At 43.7% G+C, this 22,417-nt stretch overlaps 2 protein-coding genes across 9 annotated transcripts in view; both read right to left on the bottom strand.

The window, feature by feature from the left end:
- Positions 1-634: 634 nt before the first annotated feature.
- On the bottom strand, positions 635-15,706 carry trarg1a (trafficking regulator of GLUT4 (SLC2A4) 1a). Of its 3 annotated transcripts, XM_061217978.1 has the most exons (4): positions 15,440-15,706; positions 14,648-15,327; positions 5,582-5,703; positions 635-2,483 (listed from the first exon to the last, which is right to left on the bottom strand). In XM_061217978.1, exons 2-4 carry the CDS (start codon positions 15,047-15,049, stop codon positions 2,441-2,443), a joined length of 567 nt encoding a protein of 188 aa, XP_061073962.1. In that variant the 5' UTR covers positions 15,050-15,327; positions 15,440-15,706; the 3' UTR covers positions 635-2,440. The 3 variants fall into 3 exon arrangements, with proteins under 3 accessions (XP_061073962.1, XP_061073963.1, XP_061073961.1); XM_061217979.1 differs by having other exon boundaries at positions 5,582-5,708; positions 14,648-15,706; XM_061217977.1 differs by having other exon boundaries at positions 14,648-15,706.
- A 4,995-nt stretch (positions 15,707-20,701) lies between these two features.
- aipl1 (aryl hydrocarbon receptor interacting protein-like 1) overlaps positions 20,702-22,417 on the bottom strand; it is a 12,562-nt gene continuing 10,846 nt past the window's right edge. For all 6 annotated transcript variants that reach the window (XM_061218156.1, XM_061218152.1, XM_061218154.1 and 3 more), the window contains one exon: positions 20,702-20,901. In XM_061218156.1, coding sequence (XP_061074140.1) covers positions 20,702-20,901 — 200 coding nt within the window. The remainder of the gene's footprint in view (positions 20,902-22,417) is intronic.

Here is a 22,417-nt window from a genome sequence, read left to right as displayed (position 1 = left end):
CTGAAGATGCCAGTATCCCAACACCAAACACCAGAGACTGTGTTTTCCTACTTCTCCACATCACTCCAAAGTCACGTTGTCCCAGGGTTGATGAGTCTCAGGGTAATGTGAGGTTGTCATGTCTTGATAAGTGCTATAAGTTATTTTACATTTTAAATTATGAAGGTAGGCAGTCAGCGGAAAGGCTACCAAGTAGCTAACGTGGCTAACTAGCTAACGATAGAGCTAACAAAACAAGCTTGCCATTTTACATTGCTTCTAATTCTTAGATGGCCTAGGTCTGTGCACTTTTTTAACTTTTTTGTTGCCGATGCATCCTATGCATTCAGCCTGCTCCCATCCTGTGCATTCTTCCTGCAACACTGATTAATTATTTATAAGACATTAGCTGGGAGTGTGTGTGTGTATGGGTGTGCATATGTGTGTGGTTGTGTGTGTGCATGGATATGTTTGTTTGTGTACGGGTGTGTGGGTGTGTGTATGGGTGTGTGTGCATGTTTGTATGCATGTGTGTATGGATGTGTGTGTGTGTATGTGCATGCATGTGTGTGTGTACGGGTGTGTGTGTATGGGTGTGTTTGCGTGCATGTGTGTGTGTGGTTGAGGGAGGGGTTCTGTAAATGCATCAAGACTCTTGACTCATGCACGTTCAGGTTTATTCACACATGCCAGAGAAATGAAAAACAGCAGAAACATCCGAGGAAACAGAGTCTAAGACCAACGAGCCCCGCCTTCACACATACAATCATAATAAACATACAAAATATCTGAGATTTACAATATGTATTATATAAATAATTATGTATCATATAAATGATAACTGCAGAGCATTTCTAATGGACATGAAATTCATCCATGTGGCATCATGCCCTGGGTGGAGATGGTGACAGAGGTCTGGTCGATACAGAAACCTTTTTTGCTAATTAAGACAAAGATATTGCAAAAGAGTAAGACCCTTTGACTCATTTCAAGATTTGCCAAAAAAGCCTTGACGAAAATTTTGCTTGTCGATCAAACAGTAGCTTCAAACAAGCTGTTATTTTATTTTCTATTTGAGAGAAAAAGGTCACTATATTGTTATATCATGTTATGTTATGTCACTGTTTCTCCTGCTGGAACCATAGCCGCCATCTCCACCTCCATTTTACATGTTCCGCAGTTATGCACAGCATGCAACCAGGCCTGTGCTGTGAGGTTGGGTTGGTATAAACACATCTATACAAACAATGCAACACAAACACAGACTGACAGACAGACAGATGAGCTACTTGCAATTGTTATGAATCTGCTCACAAACATATCAGACATCCTGTCAATATGGGGGCAGGGTCATTACAGTGATGTAGAAAAAGACCTGATAATTACCTGTATTATTATTTACCTTGCCCAAAGCATGCCTATATATTATGTATATGCTGTATATGTGTAGTCATATGTCCATTGTATAGCGCTGCAAGAGGTGTAGGAGAGCACAGGCTCAAAAGGGCTGGGCTTGCAGTGTCCTGGGCTGGGTTTGATTCCACTTCCCTTCCCTTGCTGTCTTCCCTCACGGGAGGTATTTCCCGACTAAATTTGTGACGTGCAACAAGCAGGCACTCCGCCAGGGAGGACAGACGACGAACAAACCGAAACGGAACGGAGCCGCCCTCACAGCCCACTCAGTTCCATGTGCATGCATTTCCTTTTTCCGTTGGACGACTTTGGAATGTTCATGAAGAATTACGGCATAACACCTTTTTTGCAGAGACTAACAGGAAGTAGGCAAATTGGATTTGGAAAATAGTAAGTGGAAAACAGGAAGTTAACAGATAATCAGGAGGGCAGGGTTACATGTCATATACACTGCAATGGAAAGAATGGACTGCAAGGACACTAGCCATAGTGCTTATCCCGAAAAAAGTGAATATCAATAATGCCCAAAAATCACATTTATACTTACTCCCAGGAAAGAGATGCAGATGATCCTTCCTCAGGTCTACAAAACAACCCTCAGCATAAACTAACATGCCCTCTATAGGAAACCAGCCAGTACTCCCCTCTCATGGCTGTATCCAAACATTTTACAAAATGTACACTCAAACAGACAGGAAATATATCATCATAATCATTCTTTTTGAAAAAGTAGCCCGGAGTATATTCAAATAATTAATTTTTCTTGGCGGGGGTCTTTGCCTTGAAAGCCCCGCCTTCCATTATGAGGTGTGTGTCCTTTGATCCACACACAAACAACTTAATATCTGTCTCTCTCCCTTTTACATTATTTTTTTCAGGGAATGTTATCTAAGTCATGCATGTCTTTTATTGATGTATTTCTTTGTTGGTTATATTCGCTTGGACTTCATCGTCTGATTTGGCTCCTCGGGTTGAAAGTGACACATCAGAATGTTAGGAAATGGATTCATTGTATGCCATGTTTTCAGTCTTCTCAGGTAAACGGGGATTATGAATGGACGCAGCTTCTGGCACTCATACCTTGCCCATCGCTGTGATTGGACAGAAACAGAGAAAGTGCCATAAACACATGTATGTGTAGATGTATACTGTGTGTATGAGAAATGTATAGTTTGCATTTGAGTGAGTGATTGTGTATTTACACTGTGTATCTGTATGTATGTATACCGTGTATACATTGTATACAAATGCCAATGCATTGGGATAATTTTGTCAAATTGGTTGTATTTCCTCTGTACTAATCACATTTCTATTTCAAATCAAACATTACGTGTTATTTAGCTGACATTTTATCCAAAGCGACTAACAGTTGATTACACTAAGCAGGGTCCCAGTCATGTACCTTAACCACTACACTACAGGCTGCCCTATCAAACAATGACTATGAGGCAAAATTCAATACCTGCATTTATTTTATGTGGTCTTTTTATGTTCAGAGGGACTGCTTACCCTCTTAAAGCACATTCTTTCAGATGGCTATGCATCCCATAAAGAATACAATTTTCATGTTCATATGGTGCTTAGCATGCTATATCGCAAACAATGCATAAACTTGACAAAATAAATGCATAAAAAGTGGTAAATCATTTTTTACTGATCAAATTAAAGACTGAAGTGAATCAGGAGGCTCCTAACTGGAGAATGTGTTGACACCTGGCCACCAAACCATTTGGAAGATAATAAAGAATTAGCAGGCAAAACAAATGATAACGAGGCAAACCTGCATTGTGTTGATACATTTAAGGAAACATTTTTTAAGAAATTACATTTGTTCAACCACCTAATTATGAGCCTATTAGTTAACCTCAGTCTTTAATTTCTTATCTTTGTTATGTAATTGTTTACAAAATGCAATAAGCACAATATGAATGTGGTCATTTTATTCTTCATGCCATTGCAAGCTATTTTTGGCATAATATGGATTTAGGTAAATAATACATTTTAAGATGGCAAACACTTAATTAAGAAAGATTAACAGCTTGTTAAAATTATTCAATGGCAATTGGGGTTGGAACAAAAACCAGCATACACAGGGGTACTCTAGGACCAAATTTGGGAACTACTGTCCTAGAGAAGACAGTAACTACTCAAGGAATCAACAGTGGTCAGGCCATCCACGGAAGACTCCAGAAAGTGATGATTACAGCTGTAGGGGAAAATCCTACATTGTCAGGTTAGTTGCTAATGATCTCCATGCATTAGTGGTGAAACTATCACAGGACACTGTGTGCACAAGACTGGAGATGCTAATTACAGACACTACACTTCCAGATGTAAACCTCTCATCAACACATCAAGAACAAAAAGGCCAGATTGGAATTTTCAAAAAATCAAAACAAAGATGAGCCTGGTGAGTTACAGACAGATGAGACAAAGATAAAGTTTTAGCAGAGTGATGGAAAGGTGAAAGTGTAGAGAAAGAGAGGCACTACTCTGAACCCTCTGTATCTGTCCAGCATGGAGGAGAGAGTGTGCTGGGTTGGGCTTACACGGCTACCTCTGGAATTCTGAGCAGATGGGACTGCTAGACATCTTCCGATTGTGAAGGGAAGTAAGCATGATGTGTCTTTCATCTGCTGCACTAAGTTTCCTTGGCCGACCACTGCATCTACGGTCCTCAGCCTTGCCCGTTTCTTTGTGCTTCTTCAACAGAGCTTAGACAGCACATCTGGAAACCCCTGTCTGCCTTGAAATTTCGGCCTGGGATAGACTTTGCTGATGCAGTATAACTACCTTATGTATTGTTGCTGTACTCAGTCTTGCAATGGTGTATAACTTCTGACATTAAACTGTCTTCAGCAACCTCACCTTGGAGTTAGAGTTTGGCTGCTCCTCGCCCAGTTTTAACCCTCCTACACAGCTGTTTCTGTTTCAGTTAATGATTGTGTTTCAACCTACATATTTAATTGATGATCATTAGTTCCTGTTTGGTATAATTGGTTAATCACACACCTGACTATATGCCTACAAAATCCCTGACTTTGTGCAAGTGTACCTAGAAGAATTGATGCTGGTTTGAAGGCAAAGGGTGTTCACACCAAATATTGATTTGATTTAGATTTTACTTTTCATTTTGTTAATTGATAAAAATAAACTATTAACATTTCTGTTTTTGAAAGAATTCTTACTTTACAGCATTTATTCTCATTCACTGTGTGGGACAATGCAGAGGTACAAATGTGTGTGAATCTGAGGTGGGAGAGATGGACAAGGCCTTACAAAAACTACATAATTAAATAATTACAATTGTGGATAATGTAATTAACCAAGGGCTGTCATTGTGGGAAGCAGGCATGAGGGTTGAACACAATCTGAGCACCACTACATGTCTTCAAGAGTGAGTGCTGGTACATACTACAGGAACCACAGAGCATACATTACATCAACTGCTGTGCATACACCTTGATATTGTGTTTGCATTACATACTACTGCTATCATGGGAAATATTTGTCACTGTACACTATAGGGTTGAGAGATGACCATATGATGGTGGCAACAAAAGTCATGAAATACTCTAAATGTAGACAATATACATTTTGCCTCATAGTGACTGTTGTGCTTCAAACATAAATATGAGTAGTACAGAGGAAAAACAAACAACTTACCACAACTGTCCCAATACTTCTGCATGTAACTGCAATGTATGCGCATGAGTGTGTAAATGTATACTCTGAGTGTGTGTTTGTGTACGTGTATGTGTGTGTGTGTGTGTATGTCTGTGTGTCTGCGTGTGTGTGTGTGTGTCTGCGTGTGTGTGCATGCACGTGTGTGTCTTTGTGTGTGTGTCTGTGTGTGTGTGTGTCTGTGTCTACGTGTGTGTGTGTTTACCTGTGACTACAGTGTAGATGGTGATGATCAGCATCTGTGTGTATGTCTCTGCATGTGTGTCTGTGTGTCTGCGTGTGTTTGTATGTGTGTGTGTCTGTGTGTGTGTGTGTGTCTGTGTCTGCGTGTCTGTGTGTGTGTGTGTGTGTCTGTGTGTGTGTGTGTGTGTCTGCGTGTGTGTATGCGCGTGTGTGTCTTCGTGTGTGTGTGTGTCTGTGTGTGTGTGTGTGTGTCTGCGTGTGTGTGTGTGTGTGTGTGTGTGTGTGTGTGTGTGTGTGTGTGTGTCTTCGTGTGTGTGTATACCTGTGACTACAGAGTAGATGATGATGATCAGCAGGCCCAGCACAATGGACACGATGCTCAGCAGGCGGGCCAGACGCCCCAGCCTCTTCGCCCCATCCACGTCTCCCTGCTGCAGGCTGTTCCTGGACTGGACACACAGGACAGAGTCAGCCAGTGTGTGTGTGTTTGTTTAAACTGTGTGTGTGTGTGTGTGCACTACTGTGTGTGCATGCGCTTGTGTGTGTACGTGTGTGTGTGTGTGCATGCACATGTATGTATGTGTGCATATGTGTGTGTATGTGTGAGTGTATGTGAGTGTGTGCGCACACATTAAAAAATCATAAGCATAAGTCATAAAACAAAATTATTTGTCTGCCTTGCAGTGCTTTACTGATTAAGAAAACATTTGCACCTGAAGGTGAAGTTATCTGCTGAGTCATCCATAACCTGTTAAACTGCCAAATGAACTGCAGCTCCCCTGGAAACTGTGACAGTGGGTGCTTTTAATTGGCTACTGCTAGGAAACACTCATAATACCCAGAGATCCCTGGGTAATAGCATTTATGCTGCTACAACTGAGCATATAGGACTCACTTAGCAAATCTACTGCAAGCACTAATGTGTGGATAACTCAGCAGGTAGAATAGTAATTCAGTGCCAACCAAAATAAAATGTTATACTGATATACTGAAATAATATAATAGACTTTCAGTATCTAGATGAACTGAAATGGCCTGAATTTCCCCCATAGAACAACTATGATGCTCTTGAATCTCAGATGTTACATAAACAGACAGCAGGAATATGTTTGTTCCTCAGTGGTGGAATGACTAGCCTACCACTGTCAGGACAGCAGAATCCCTCCCCTATTTCAACGCAGACTAAAAACACACCTTTTCAAACTGTACCTTAGTCCTCCCTCCTGATTCCCCCCCCCCCCCTTTTCTGATATCCCTCTTGTCTAACCCAAAAAAAATACAAATAAAAATTTGCACTTGCGATAACTGCATTTTTGTTTCGAACAGCCCTTCATGTGTATTTTACAAGTTATGGATGTGATGCTTTAACTTGTGGAAGAACCTATGCACTTGTAAGTCGCCTTTGATTAAAAGCATCAGCCAAATGACTAAAATGTAAAATGTTTGATAAGTAGGTGAATAATGTGTTTGTGGCCTCTCCCTTCTTGGCTGGTGCAGGAGTTATGATCTAAATGTCACTGTGTCTGTGACCATTCCTGCCTCAGCTGACCATGGTGAGACATTACTCTCTTTTAAATGTGTGCCATAGACACATTCAGTACACATCCAGGTGACAGACACATTCAGAACACGTCCAGGTGACATAGATCCAATCAGAACACATAAAGGTGATGTAGACATATTCTGAACATACAGGTGACACAGACAGATTCAGAGCACATACATGTGACATAGACATTCAAACAGGTACAGTTGACATAGACACGTACAGAGCACATACAGGTGACATAGACACATTCAAAGCACATACAGGTGACATAGACACATTCAGAGCACATACAGATGACATAGCCACGTTCAGAGCACATACAGGTGACATAGACACATTCAGAGCACATACAGGTGACACAGACACATTCAGAGCACATACAGGTGACATAGACATTCAGAACACACACAGGTGACATCGACACATTCAGAGCACATACAGGTGACAGGCTTCGAGGTTGTGCTTATCGTCTCTTTAGATGTTAAAATTGTGAACATTACCAGATTCTCCACTAAATATAAAGAAGAAAGAAGAATCATTGTCTACTGGGTGGTAATATATATTGTGGTGAATGATCAGAGTGAGAATGAGGTGTGGTAGAGTTAGAGTGGCGACATGGCTCAGGCAGTAAGAGCAGTCATCTGGCAGTTGGAGGGTTGCCGGTTTGATCCCCCGCCCGGGCTGTGTCAAAGTGTCCCTGAGCAAGACACCTAACCCCCATTTGCTCCTGACAAGCTGGTTGGTGCCTTGCATGGCAGCCAATAGCTGTTGGTGTGTGAGTGGGTGAATGAGAAGCATCAATTGTACAGCGCTTTGGATAAAGGCGCTATATAAGTGCCATCCATTTATTATAAATGACGATTCACTGGAGTCTGAATTTGCAGTCATGTACCTTAACCACTATGCTACAGGCCACCCTGTGCGTGCGTGCGTGCGTGCGTGCGTGCGTGCGTGCGTGCGTCTCAGCATTTAGAGCTCCCTTCTGCTCTACATACACACACAAACACACACTGGGGGCTGGAGGCCATATTTCATGGTTGTGCTGAGCACTTAGTGGCTGCTTCCTCCCTTCCCATTAACCACAGACAGCAGCTGATTACACTCCCTGCAATACAGCATTCTTAAACTCATTCCTTTATCTCCCTTTTATCCCAATCACTCACCCCTCACCTGTGTGTGTGTTCAGGGGTGTACTGTGCTTGCATGTTTATTGTGCTGCTTTCTGTTTGTGTGTTTGTGAATTTGTGTATTTATAATGGGCGTCTCAATGCACAATCATTCTCATACTCTGTGGCTGAGTAGGAGAATCGCTGAGTCATGAAATATAAGGTGATAAATCAGCACTAGGATCGGCATCTTTCACCATAGGAGCCCAAATAGCACAATGATCCCTAGCTCCTTCTAACCATATACAGCATATCCAGTACAGTCCATACACAATGAATATGAGGTTAAAGGAGCTTGCGATCATTGAAGCAACATTGTGCCATTTGAGCTCAGATCCTGGTGCTGAGTTGAAATCTGTATTGCTGTTTGTCTACATGAAGACTAAACCTGTGCCAAAGATAGTCAAGGAAGATGATCTAAAGAGATGAGGCTGATAAATAAGAATAAAATGGTCAGAGCCATAGGCCAAACAATAGGCTTATTTTCTCCACAAAGAAGAAAAAACTCCAAACACCTGTCCGACAGAACTTTGGCTCCATGGCTCAGTGGGGCTCCACGGCTCACTGGCTCAGTGGCTCAGTGTGGCTCCATGGCTCACTGGCTCCACGGCTCACTGGCTCAGTGGCTCAGTGTGGCTCCACGGCTCACTGGCTCAGTGGCTCAGTGTGGCTCCATGGCTAACTGGCTCAGTGGCTCAGTGTGGCTCCATGGCTCAGTGGCTCAGTGTGGCTCCACGGCTCACTGGCTCAGTGGCTCAGTGTGGCTCCATGGCTAACTGGCTCAGTGGCTCAGTGTGGCTCCACGGCTCAGTGGCTCAGTGTGGCTCCACGGCTCACTGGCTCAGTGGCTCAGTGTGGCTCCACGGCTCACTGGCTCAGTGGCTCAGTGTGGCTCCACGGCTCACTGGCTCAGTGGCTCAGTGTGGCTCCATGGCTCAGTGGCTCAGTGTGGCTCCATGGCTCAGTGGCTCAGTGTGGCTCCATGGCTCACTGGCTAAGTGGCTCAGTGTGGCTCCATGGCTCACTGGCTCAGTGGCTCAGTGTGGCTCCACGGCTCACTGGCTCAGTGTGGCTCCACGGCTCAGTGGCTCAATGTGGCTCCACGGCTCACTGGCTCAGTGTGGCTCCACGGCTCAGTGGCTCAATGTGGCTCCACGGCTCACTGGCTCAGTGTGGCTCCACGGCTCACTGGCTCAGTGGCTCAGTGTGGATCCAAGGCTCACTGGCTCAGTGTGGCTCCACGGCTCAGTGGCTCAGTGTGGATCCACGGCTCACTGGCTCAGTGTGGCTCCACGGCTCACTGGCTCAGTGTGGCTCCACGGCTCAGTGGCTCAATGTGGCTCCACGGCTCACTGGCTCAGTGTGGCTCCACGGCTCAGTGGCTCAGTGTGGCTCCACGGCTCACTGGCTCAGTGGCTCACTGGCTCAGTGTGGCTCCATGGCTCACTGGCTCAGCGTGGCTCCACGGCTCATTGACGTAGGTAGTACAGTCCTTAATTTGCGATTGATTGATTGGCATTTCGATAAGCCCATCGGCCTTCACACAATGCTGGCCCAATAAGTAGCTAGTGGACACTGTGTAAGTCACTAAAATCTCTGTCTTGTGCTAAAGAGATGAAGGGGAGGCGGCCAGATCTCAGTGCTTGGGGAGAGAAGCCTCGGGTCAGTTTGTTCATTTGAAAGATTGGTTCGAAAACATTTGTTCATTCGTGAACTGCCCATCACTCACTCCTATGTGGGCTGTCCATGCATGTCCAAGGGGTGGAAAAATGTATCTTGCAGTTCAATTTGAATTATAGGCCTACGTAAAATAAAAGTATAATTTGAATTATGAATTTTATTGGAACAATGTCTCCCTGGTACACCTAATAGCCGGCACTTCATAGGAGCGTTCAGCATTTTGCTATTTGCAATAGTCAACCTACCCACTACTTAGAAGCCATCCATCAGTAATGTCACCTGTAACAAAGCAGTGACACAGAACACAGTTGCTGTGTGTAGTGTGTCAACCACGCTAGATAATAGCCTAGCCTACTCTCTAATTGGCATCACTTCAACTTGTTGGGCGATGTTTACAGAGTGGAAGCCTACCCATTTCTTTTACTCTATAAGTATCTAAAGGGTGGGCGTGATCATGGCAGATTCTTTCCGGAACCTGCAGAAGAAACTGTCAGAAGAAACACCGTATTTGCAAGGAAAAATTGGTTCTGCATGAAGTCTGCAGCTGTCACAGTTTTTTTATGGATGCACTTTTGTGAAATGCTTTTTGATAATTGTGATCAGCAGTTCACCCCTCCTCATCAGTGAAACATGGTGGGGGTGTTGTGATTTTGATGTATTTCATGAAAGTGAGCCACAGGTGCTCCCAACCTTGATAATTTAACTGCAGGCAGGAACAGTAGAATTCTGTACAGAAGCATTGTATCTGCTCAAGTTCAGTCAAATGGCTCCAAACTCATTATTACACTCTATCAAACAATGAGCACCATTAGGGCATTAAGTGTGAATGGAGACTGGGTCTGTGCACCAGGGGCCTCATGCATGGAATTGCCGTGGATTTCATCCTACTTTTTATCACCAGTTACTGATCCTGCGTACACTATTCATGAACTCGCCAGTCACTGATCCTGCGTACACGATTCATGAACTCGCCAGTCACTGATCCTGCATACACGATTCATGAACTCGCCAGTCACTGATCCTGCATACACGATTCATGAACTCGCCAGTCACTGATCCTGCGTACACGATTCATGAACTCGCCAGTCACTGATCCTGCGTACACGATTCATGAACTCGCCAGTCACTGATCCTGCATACACGATTCATGAACTCGCCAGTCACTGATCCTGCGTACACGATTCATGAACTCGCCAGTCACTGATCCTGCGTACACGATTCATAAACTCGCCAGTCACTGATCCTGCATACACGATTCATGAACTCGCCAGTCACTGATCCTGCATACACGATTCATGAACTCGCCAGTCACTGATCCTGCGTACACGATTCATGAAATCGGCATACGGATGAAAAGAATCTTGTAAATCACAAATATCCGGAAAAGTGTTCAGACGAGAACTTGCTTCATGACTCCACCCAGTGAACTCCCTCAATTGGCTTAATGGCTTAGTGCATATTATTTCGCGATTTAAGTCGCTTTCAAATGCCAGTAAAACTATGCCAAATAATTGTAATTGTAGTCAAACATGGGGAAATAATGGCAGTATTAAACCAAAAATGGCAGCAAGTACAAAAATAATTATCTGAATGCGACATTGAAGTGTTGTTAATGGAAGTGCAGGCAAGAGCACAACTATTGTTTGGCCCCATCAATAGTAGCCTATTGTATCCAGCGAAATGAAATATCTTGCTTGGCACGCTTTGACAGGTTGGCTCTATGTAATGGCATGGACTCATCTTCATGGGCAAGAAAATCTGCCTGGTCCCTAAAAACAAACAGGATATGTATCTCTCCTTTCGTGAAGTCGTCCAACAGTGCTATAGCACAACTTTGAATGTGAGTAGTTTACACATATTTAAAGTTACAGTTTTATAGTTACAGTTGATAATATTTAATAGTTATATTTTTTATATTCCACAACTGTAAAGCAAGTTGCTTACTATTTTTTCTAGTTGATAGTGGCATCACGTAGCAACTAAGGAACTAAGGTAAGCTATTTCTATGCATCTATAATGATTGAGTTAACTTTAGGCTAAATAACATAGTGTGTTACCTGAGAGACTACAACCATGATTTTTAGATCTCTCTCTCTCTTTCTCTCTCTAGGTCGAGGTATACTGTATGAAATTGCTGGGTCATTTAATACGAACCACACGCATAGGTAGTCTATGACATTTTTGTTGGAATTTTGTCTATATTCACACATTGCTGTCATTTTTAAACAACATTTACACTGTCTAATTCATAGGCTATACGTTTATGCTCTTCAGATATCACGGCTGTTGAGATAATAGATAATAGATAATAGAGATAATATCTTGTATCTGTGATACAGCTGAACAGCCACAAGGAATAGTTTGTACGGATGGTCTGCAGCATGTGTTAAGGTACAGACATTTTCACGATAATTTCACGTTTATGATTCTCAATGTTGTCGTGGATTCACAGGCACAATTTACAGTGAATTTCTGCATGAGGCCGCAGGTCTACATTACATTACATTACATTATTGGCATTTGGCAGACGCTCTTATCCAGAGCGACGTACACAGAGGTCTACACAGTGCACAGTGTGATGGTCTGTGTGGAGAATACAGTGCAGCCAGGGGGAAAAAGGACAAAGGTCTGGACAGGATTCATAACCAAACAAGAGGTGAACATAGCTGCTTTACTGTGTGTGGCAATTCTTAAATTGGACCTAAGTAATTCCAATAGATATTCAGCCATAAATACATCTCATGACTGCAGCATAAAATTACTTGGAAGATTTTTTTCTGCAATAAGATTCACATTCTGGTGCTCGAGATACACTCAGTGAGCACTTTATTAGGTATTTATTAGACTTATTTTTGCTACTGTAGCCTATCCACTAACCAGTTTCCAAGATATTCAAACCACCCTGTCTGGCACCAACAATTATTCCATGGTCAGCTAGATCACATTTCTTCCCCATTCTGACATTTGGTCTGAAAAGCAGCTGAACCTCTAGACCATGTCTGCATGCCTTTATGCATTTAGTTGCTACCACATGATTGGCTGATTAAATAAAATATTAAATATTAAATAAATGAGCTGGTGTAAAGGTCTACCTAATAAAGTGCTCAGAGAGTATAGTAAATAGCCTTTCATCCTACTGGGAGCCTTCCAGTGCGCTGTTAACATTGCAGCCTGATACAGCCTCCCTCCGTGGGCTGATTCACTGTGACTGATACTGCCTCCCTCCGTGGGCTGATTCACTGTGACAGGGCATTCATATTTTAAAGAAATGGTGCCAGCGGGGTTAGTTACAGCCATAGCGATGTCCATAGCATAGAGGTTTGTGTGGTACTGTTGGCCAGTGTGTGGCATGGTCACCTCTGTCCTGATGCTTCTAGTGCCTGTCATCCTTCTTTCTTTCTTTTCCCAGGGGCCTCTATCCCTCCGGCCGAGACCGCACCCCCACCCTCAGGGCCTTCTGCAGCCCTGCTCCTCACACTTCTGACACATCCTGGAGCCACAGATACCTCAGCTGTTACTGTCCTTACCTAGCAGAGGGTGGGAATCCCCCTATAGCCGGGTTCCTCTCCAGATTTCTTCCCATTGGGGAGTTTTTTCTTGCCACCGCTCCACGGTTTTTCTCCAACTAGGGAGTTGTTTACCTCATTTGCTATTTGGCGGTTTAGGGGATATTTCCCATTTTCTTCCCTTCTGTTATTATATGTAAAGCATCTTTAGGACAGTCTGATGTGAAAAGGCTATAGTAATAAAATGTAATTGAATTGAATCTTCTCCTTGCACAGTTTCTCTCGTTGGCTGTATACACCCTGGAGGCGGATTCATATTGTTACATGCGTTAAACAACAACCAGTATGAAAAATAACAATCAGAGACAGCGCCTCACACCACTGCTGTCACGCCTGTGTCAACAATCCTTATCAATGTTGGGAATATGACCATGCAATATCTATAGGCGATTCATTACCTGCCGTGTATATGACCGCGTTCATTTAATTCCTGGAATGCAAATGTTGCGCGCAACCTCCCGCCATTCTGATCAATACACGCACGCGCTGGAACAAATGGCATTCCATCTGCGTTAGCCACAGCGCCGGCGATCCAACTGACAACATTTATCGCGCAAATACTTCTTTGTGCTTCTAACCAATAGAGTCTCATAAAGCTACCACGCCCGGCCCGCGCCTTGTCACTACTATTCAGCGCAATCTCTCCGTCTTGATAGCATTTCAATCGCCGGCTTTTTTATTACAGCGAGAGGCTGCCTGAATGAGTTAGACAATTTCGTAAAGTGGAGGAGCCCATTCCTAAATCGATCACTATTTCCTATTTCCAGCAGGTGGTTATTCTGTTTTGCACAACATAAACCCAGCAAGCCTGTACCCTTATAACTGACGGGGGGTTTCAGAACAGAGGTAATTATAATGAGTGGTTTAGTGAATGGATGAATGTTTCGTGTGGGGTTTCTATTGAAAGAGGAGTTCATCTGCACAGGTGTCAGTCACTTTTAACTTCAAATTCACATTACCAATGCCACACTCTATTGTCTACTCAAATTATCGTTTTCAAAATTATTCTTTTTCAATTATCGGGGTATAAAACTGTAAAATGTCCAGTGTTAATTCACCGCATACATGGACGTGATTTATAACTAAACATTTTGCTGTGTACGCAGTCGTCTCTCTCTCTCTCTCTCTCTCTCTCTCTCTCTCTCTCTCTCTCTCTCTCTCTCTCTCTCTCTCTCTGTATGTGTGTGTGTGTGTGTGTGTGTGTGTGTGTGTGTTGAAACGGGGCGGGGGGGTTACCGCTCTATGGAGGTTGTAATGAATCTAATTTAACTCGATTGGGTTTCATGATAGGAGAGCAATTTAATGAGAAACTCGAATAACATAAGCGCAATGTAAAATTTGTCCCACCTCATCACACAGCTAACAACACTGTAATAACATAATAGTGGTTGGAAATCTAGCACTTGGGACCGATGAGTTCCACTTACCATAATAGAGTACACGAGCGCAACGATGTTGACCGGCCAGACCGGGCAGAAGCACGATAATATGGCCAAGATTAGATAGTCCCGGGGTTTGGGAAGGTCCTTGGCGGCGTTTCCTGTTGAAGAAGTACGACTTGCGCGGGACGGGGAGCGAGGAGTCCCTCCGAGCTGACCCGCAGACCCCGACCGGAGCGGCACACTGTGTCCATTTTGGTCCGTGTCCGGGGATTTGTCGCTCCCCACGCTGACCGTGAAAGATTCGGGAATATTCATGCCATTCCCCGCGACAGGTTGGGTGGTGGTTGCGCTGAGAAGTTTCTCCGTCTCCGGGGCCTCCGTGGGTTGGGTGGATCCATTCTCTCCCAAGGCGGTTTTCTCAAACTCAATATCTGTGTTGATTGCCATTATTCAACTTAATTAGCCCCACTTCAAGAGGAAACGCTCAGCGTGTAATTATGTTAAATGTAGCAGTCCTAAAAGTCTTTGTAAAATGCTAAATGTCCATAATGTATCAATATATATTATATTATATTATGTATTATTTTCTTTAACTATTTTCAGAAATATATGTATATATGGACATTTATATTTTGGAGTCTGTTCAAACAATGAAATGTCCCAAATGAAGATGAAGCAGTTCCACGCGTTGAAATATAACCCAGATCAATCGATGCTGACTCTAACTATAAGAAAGGGAAACATCAAAATTAATATGCCTCAGATTTAATATGCATAGACATCCTTCTTCCGTAATAGAATTAAATTGCTTCCGTTCTGCGGTTGCAGTCAACCCACCGTGAGCAGAAAACGATCTTCTTTCAAATGTGCACGCGCTTTCTCAATACAGACCAAGAAACCAGTAGAGCAATTCAGTCAGCGAGCGGTCTTTCCTTGATTTCATCCGCGTCGCATCATGATTATATAACCGAATTTCAGAAAACAATGTTTACTCTTGAAACTTTCCGAGTAATGATCAAATAAAAGAATCCAAGTTTTGTTGCGCAGTGTGAATGTAAAATGAGCTGTGGGAGTGTGCCACTCTGCAGCAAGAGAGCAACTGGGCTGAACTGGTCGAGCGCGCGGCGTTGCCTCAGCATCAGCTCGTGGATAGAAACAGGCCAGGGCGGGATCGTGCGCGTGGGGCGGGTTCTTTGTGCAGCATCCTCCCAGTGGGGCACGCTGCCATAGCGCTGTGCATTAGGTAAAGCGAGCTTCAAACCATCCACGTCAATTTGTCGAGTTAACCAAGAACATTTTTCTAAATGCGAGGGCATGATTCAACGAACAGCCTTTAGGAATTAGGAAACGCGCTGACTTTCTTAAGATAAAGTACAGCTAACCTAATGTTGAAGCAATGGTTGGAATTCTTCTAAATGAATCATTCGGATCAAAGTGACCAGGAATTTGTGCTACATGACTAAATTATATTTAGAGACGATTCATCAAAATGTAGCGGAAACTCTAAATGAGCTGCCATTGTTTTTGTAAGTTACATTATATGACATTACAAAGCATTTAGCAGACGCTCTTAACCAGAGCGACGTACAACATGTATTTTGTTTACATGTGTAATTGTGTAGTAACCTATATCAGATTTCCCTATCTATTTGTTTTGTTTCCTGGATGAGCGTGACCAACAGAAAGGCCCCCCCATGAAACACGATCGCTGTGCTGGTGCCGCACCGGTGGAGGAGAGCGTCCCCTGACACGCGCAGGGGCTGCGGGGATTCCCCCTCTGACACGCGCTGTCTGTGACGTAATGCTGTTATCGAACCAGTCCCCAGATGTCCTTCCTACTTGTCCACCGTCAGCTGTTTCTGGAGCCGCCTGATATTACTTATCCTGTCAGAGCCAGCCACGCAAAACCACCACCCTCCTTACTAAATGGCCTTATTCCGTTTCTAATGCACTACGAACAAGGAAGCTGGCTATGTGTGACAGTAACTCTAATATTCAGCATGGTGCTTGTAAATGTGAGGCTAGGCTACAGTCACTCTAATATTCAACATAATGACTGCATCATTATTATTATTCATAAACTATACTAAACGGGATAATTAGAGGGTATTTACATCGATATAAGGTGATACATGTAGGAGTCATATCCCTTTTTATACTCCGTGCCCCATTTTCAGGGAGAAAAAGTACTTGGACAGTTACTACTTAACTGCTTCTTAATATTCAGTTTAATCGCTTCCTTAGTGCAGATATGAGCCTCAAACTTCACATTTTGTATAATTTCAGGACAACAGAGCCAAAAGAACAGAAATTGCACCACTGTCCAAATATATATCGACTACACTGTGTGTGTGCAAGATATTACTGATTGAGCATGATTTGCTCAGCTGTCTGCAGTGGAAATGTTATGGAAGAACTCCAAATAATTTTCTTGTGAGTGACATTTAGATGAAGCATGAATGCAGTCTGTTGCAGTATCTTTTATTAAACTGAGAAAAAGACAGAAACTGGTAAAGGCTCTAGTGCAGTAGCAGGTTTAGTTTGAGAGCGGGCCTAGCAGGAGGGACGGACACACGGCTGACACTGTGAGCGCCAGCGTGGGATGGGGTCGGATCCTGGGGTCAGAACATGTCCCTGTATTTGAGCCACTCCAGAATGGGACAGGGTCAGAGCCGGGGGTCAGAACATGCCCCGGTATATGAGCCTGGCCACTGTGGGACAGGGTCAGATCCCGGGGACAGATCATGCCCCTATATTTGAGTTTCCACTTATTTTGGGTTTCCACTTGGCATTTATTTGGCCGGCCAACATGGCTGATAAGATTCAAATTTACCAGAAAAATGTAACATTTAACGGCCTTAACACACTTGCGTGTGCATACATGTTTAAAAACAAAGCCAAACACATTGCATTGTAATAAACATATTGTATTATACAAAATAAAATAGACATAGCCTACTTTGCAGCCTTAAAATCTGAATTAGAAATGAACTAAACTATTGCAGAATAAAAAAAAGCATGCCAATTGCTTACATTTTAAATTAGATTTAACGGATTACGAAAGAACAAGAAGGCCTACTGCACCTATTTTCAAACATTTCATCGAAGGTACAATAGGTAATTTCATACTTCAAAACGGTCAAAAGAAGAATCGCTTGCAGCAACAAACACCAACAAACCACAACAACATTTATCCCTCCCCTTTCTCTGTCAACGCACTGATACTGAACCCCCTCCCCCCCCCATGCCATTGGATGTGGCAATTAAAACCAATTTCCAACCAATGAGCCTTGTTGAAAGTGTCCAATGACCTGCTCCTCTCTATTCATTCCGGTGACTGTGCCGTCCTGATTCTTCTTGACCTCAGCGCAGTGTTTGACATGGTGGATCATGACATTTTAATTGATCGTCTCCAGTACGGGGTTGGTGTTGGTGGCACTGTCTTGAGCTGGTTCACATCCTACCTTAGCAATAGAAGTTTCTCAGTCAACTTTGGCAATTTCTCTTCTTCCCCAGCTAGTCTCTCCTGCGGGGTCCTACAGGGTTCTATCCTCGATCCCATTCTGTTCTCTATTTACATGCTTCCCCTTGGTAAAATTATTCAAAAGTACATTTCCTTCCTTTGCTATGCAGATGACACACAGCTTTATCTCCCCCTGAAACCAAACAACCAATGCAATCTAAACAGTCTCATGGACTGCCTTGAGGAGATCAAGTGTTGGATGGCACAAAACTTCCTATAGCTGAATGCAAGAAAGACTGAACTTCTCCAATTCGCCCCCCCTGACTCCATCAAATCGATTTCCAACAACCTAGACAACCTGTCCACTCTTGTCAAAACCCTATGTTAGAAGCCTTGGTGTGATATTTGACTCCGCCTTCAAGTTTGACAAGCAGGTAAATGCAGTAGTAAAAGCCAGTTTTTGCCAGCTTCGTACTATTGCAAAAATCAAGTCTTTTCTCTTTCAAAGATCTTGAGAAAGTCATCCATACCTTCATATCTTCCCGCTTAGACTATTGTAATTCCCTGTATACTGGGATTAGTCAGTCATCCCTGTCCCGTCTGCAACTGGTTCAGAATGCCGCTGCCAGGCTCCTGACGGGTACCCGGAGAGGGACCATATTAGCCCTATTCTGGCCTCTCTCCACTGGCTTCAGTGTGGTTCAGAATTGATTTTAAGGTTCTCCTGTTTTTAAAGCCCAGTATGCGCAGGCCCCTCCTATATCTCAGACCTCTTAACCCCTTATTCCACCTGCAGGTCCCTCAGGTCAGACCTCTTAACCCTTATTCCACCTGCAGGTCCCTCAGGTCAGACCTCTTAACCCCTTATTCCACCTGCAGGTCCCTCAGGTCAGACCTCTTAACCCCTTATTCCACCTACAGGTCCCTCAGGTCAGACCTCTTAACCCCTTATTCCACCTGCAGGTCCCTCAGGTCAGACCTCTTAACCCCTTATTCCACCTCCAGGTCCCTCAGGTCAGACCTCTTAACCCCTTATTCCACCTCCAGGTCCCTCAGGTCAGACCTCTTAACCCCTTATTCCACCTGCAGGTCCCTCAGGTCAGACCTCTTAACCCCTTATTCCACCTGCAGGTCCCTCAGGTCAGACCTCTTAACCCCTTATTCCACCTCCAGGTCCCTCAGGTCAGACCTCTTAACCCCTTATTCCACCTCCAGGTCCCTCAGGTCGTCAAACTTGGGGCTCCTGGCTGTCCCGAGATCTAAGCTCAAGCTCAGGGGTGACCTCGCCTCCCCTAGACTGTGGAATAGCATCCCCCTCTCGATCAGATCTGCCCCCTCCATTGATTCCTTCAAGTCCAGGCTTAAAACATACTTTTATTCTTCAGCGTTTGGACCCTGATGTGGTTTTATATGTGCCTACGTCTATGTTTTCTCATTTTGTACCTGTGTGCTGTGTGTATTGATGCTTATGTAGGTGTTTTTGACCAAACCAGAATTTAAAGATGATAAACACAGGCAGAAGTTGAGTCATTGTACCTTTAATTATTAAATTATATTAGTAAATAGGCTATAATAGGGAGGCCTGTAGCGTAGTGGTTAAGGTAAATGACTGGGACACGTAAGGTCGGTGGTTCTAATCCCTGTGTACCTACAATAAGATCTGCAAAGCCGTTGGGCCCTTGAGCAAGGCCCTTAACCAAGGCCCTTAACCCTGGATTGCTCCAGGGGTGGATTGTCTCCTGCTTAGTCTAACCAACTGTACATTGCTCTGGATAAGAGTGTCTGCCAAATGGCAATAATGTAATGTATAACAAAAATGAATACTGGCTTAAGTCTTAAGCACCCTATATCTTTATTTAAATATATAGATATTTTTATATTATTTATAGTATTTATGCATTTTGCATTCTGCATTAGTGTCAGTACAAAAGAGCAAATCTGATATTTCCAAAAAATAATATTCGTTACAGTGAATTTTTTGCATTTCATTAAATAAAGTAACATATTAAGTAATAGCAGTTTTCAGATAAAGGTGTGATCGAGGCTGCCTGGGATCACCTGGAGAGCCAGGAGCAAGCTTCTGCAGAAGAACTGGGGCAAGTTCTCCAATATGTTTGGTACAACCAGTAGATTTTCTTATAAAACCACAGTGTACCTAAGATGACTGAAGCAGTTTTAAAAGGCAAATGGATTTAAAATTAAATTAAATTAAATATTGATTTAATTCACCTTTTACCTGTTCACTGCTCTTTATAGTAATAATTTTGATATTTAAAACTGTCTATTTCCTTCTTTTTTTACAGAAATGTTCCACATGTGCCCAAGACTTTTGCACAGCACTATATAAACTGCCATTTTCAAGACATTTGGCTACAACAACTGGCATTTTTGTATTGCATTGTTGTGTTAATTTATTTAACAGCCTAATAATGCTAATAATAATAATTGGGAAAAAATTGAATTTACCTGCCAATTGAAATTCTAGTTGGCCAATGCCCAGTAAATGCCGGCTAATGGAAACCCTGGTCAGGGCCCCTGTATTTTAGCCCTGTATTTGGATGGGGTTCAGATCCCGGGGTCAGAACATGCCCCTGTATTTGAGCCACTCCAGTATGGGACAGGTTCAGATCCCGGGGTCAGAACATGCCCCTGTATTTGAGCTTTTCCTCCTCTCTCTTCTCCTCCATGCGCATGCTCAGCACCTGCATCTCCCTCCGCACCACCTTCCGCATCCCTGGGTCCAGATCCAGAACCTTCTGGAAGTCCGCCTGGGCCTCAGATTCATTCCACACCTCCATGTGGGCCTTGGCCCGCAAGTAATACGCCTTCATTACGCCTGAGAGGGACAGAGGGAGGGAGAGAGGAAGGGAGACACAGGGATGAAAGGAGGAAGAGAGAGAGTGCCTCAGGGTCTGCTGGTTTTCGGGTAGTTCCCAGCACCTGTGGTTCATTTAAGTCATTGATTGTCTAAAGAGTCTATATACCTTGTTCTCAAGGCCGTCATGACAGCTGATTGAAAGGAATCCACAGCAGGCACTGCGGCCCCCTGGGAATTCAAGGAATACACCCCTGCCCTAGAACATCATTGTATCACTAAATTCGGAAAATGACTTCAGGTGACTTTTGCTTTTTGGCTGGAGTAACTGTTAAATTGAGTAAATCCCGGAGCTTCACCCTCCATTTGAGTTTAAACTGGTAAATGAATGTAGCAGCTCGTCTGGTCTTCAACCTTCCCAAACACTCACATGTCACCCCCCTGCTTGCTTCCCTCCACTGGCTGCTTGTCATGGCTCGCATCAAATTCAAAACATTGGTGCTAGCCTTCCAAGCAGTTAAAGGGTCTTCCCCAGCTTACCTATAAAAAATCATCAGACCCTACACCCCTGCCAGACCTCTTCATTCAGCCTCCACAGGCCACTTGGCACCTCCCCCTCTCAGAACTTCCACCTCACGCTCACGACTACTGTCTGTTCTGGTGGAACAAACTCCCTGTTGAGGTCAGAACAGTAGAATCTTTCTTGTCTTTCTGTGATTTACTTGTGTATCAGGATGTTTAGTTTGGCTAGGTAAGCAGTGTTTGGCTAGGTAAGCGATTTGTTCATACATTTGCGTGTTGTACTTCCCCTCTAGGGTCTTTCAGCGCACTTATCCCTGGTTATGGGTATGCACTTTGCACTTTGTTGTACGTCGCTCTGGATAAGAGCGTCTGCCAAATGCCATTAATGTAATGTAATGTAATGTAAATGTGCTAATGCAAATTAGGCTACTGTAGATAGTCAAGTGAAACCGTTTAATTCCAGTAAAAACGGGCTAGTTGCAATGCTACTAGCTACAGAGCTAGCCAGTCTTATTCTGTCATGGTTTCCCCAGCCTATGCAAGTATTGAGGGCGCTCCCACCATTTTTATCATCATTATTGTCTCCCTAATGCAGAAGGCAGATGTCTGAGTTTAACTCACTCCGGCCACTTTTACTGGACATTTTCTGTTGGCTATCCGCCCGGGAGTTTTGATTCCCTTTTTCTGTTATTCCCTCTAGTGAATATCTTCTGGCTCTCCGGAAGGACCTCGTTCAAGTGCGAGTAGACTCTCTCCCACCACATTACGGTTCAGTTTCTGTTAGCTATCCACCGGCGAGTTTTTATTCCCGTTTCTGCTATTCCCTTTCTCCTCTAGTGGTTATCGCATGTCCTGTGCGAGACCCCGAGATTACATTAGTGGTTGTACCACTTTGTGATCCTCTCTCGGTTGCGTTTGGTCTCCAGCTGAGATGAGACCAGTTTTCTCGGAACACCGAAACTTTCCTAGTGAACGATGTAGCCACAGGCCGGGCACATGCTCAGGTCCTACAGTG

This window comes from Conger conger, chromosome 13, assembly GCF_963514075.1.
Source record: "Conger conger chromosome 13, fConCon1.1, whole genome shotgun sequence".
NCBI classification, from domain to species: Eukaryota; Metazoa; Chordata; class Actinopteri; order Anguilliformes; family Congridae; genus Conger; species Conger conger.
Note: the sequence above shows the minus strand (reverse complement) of the source record. Positions and strands in the feature narration are given on the sequence as shown.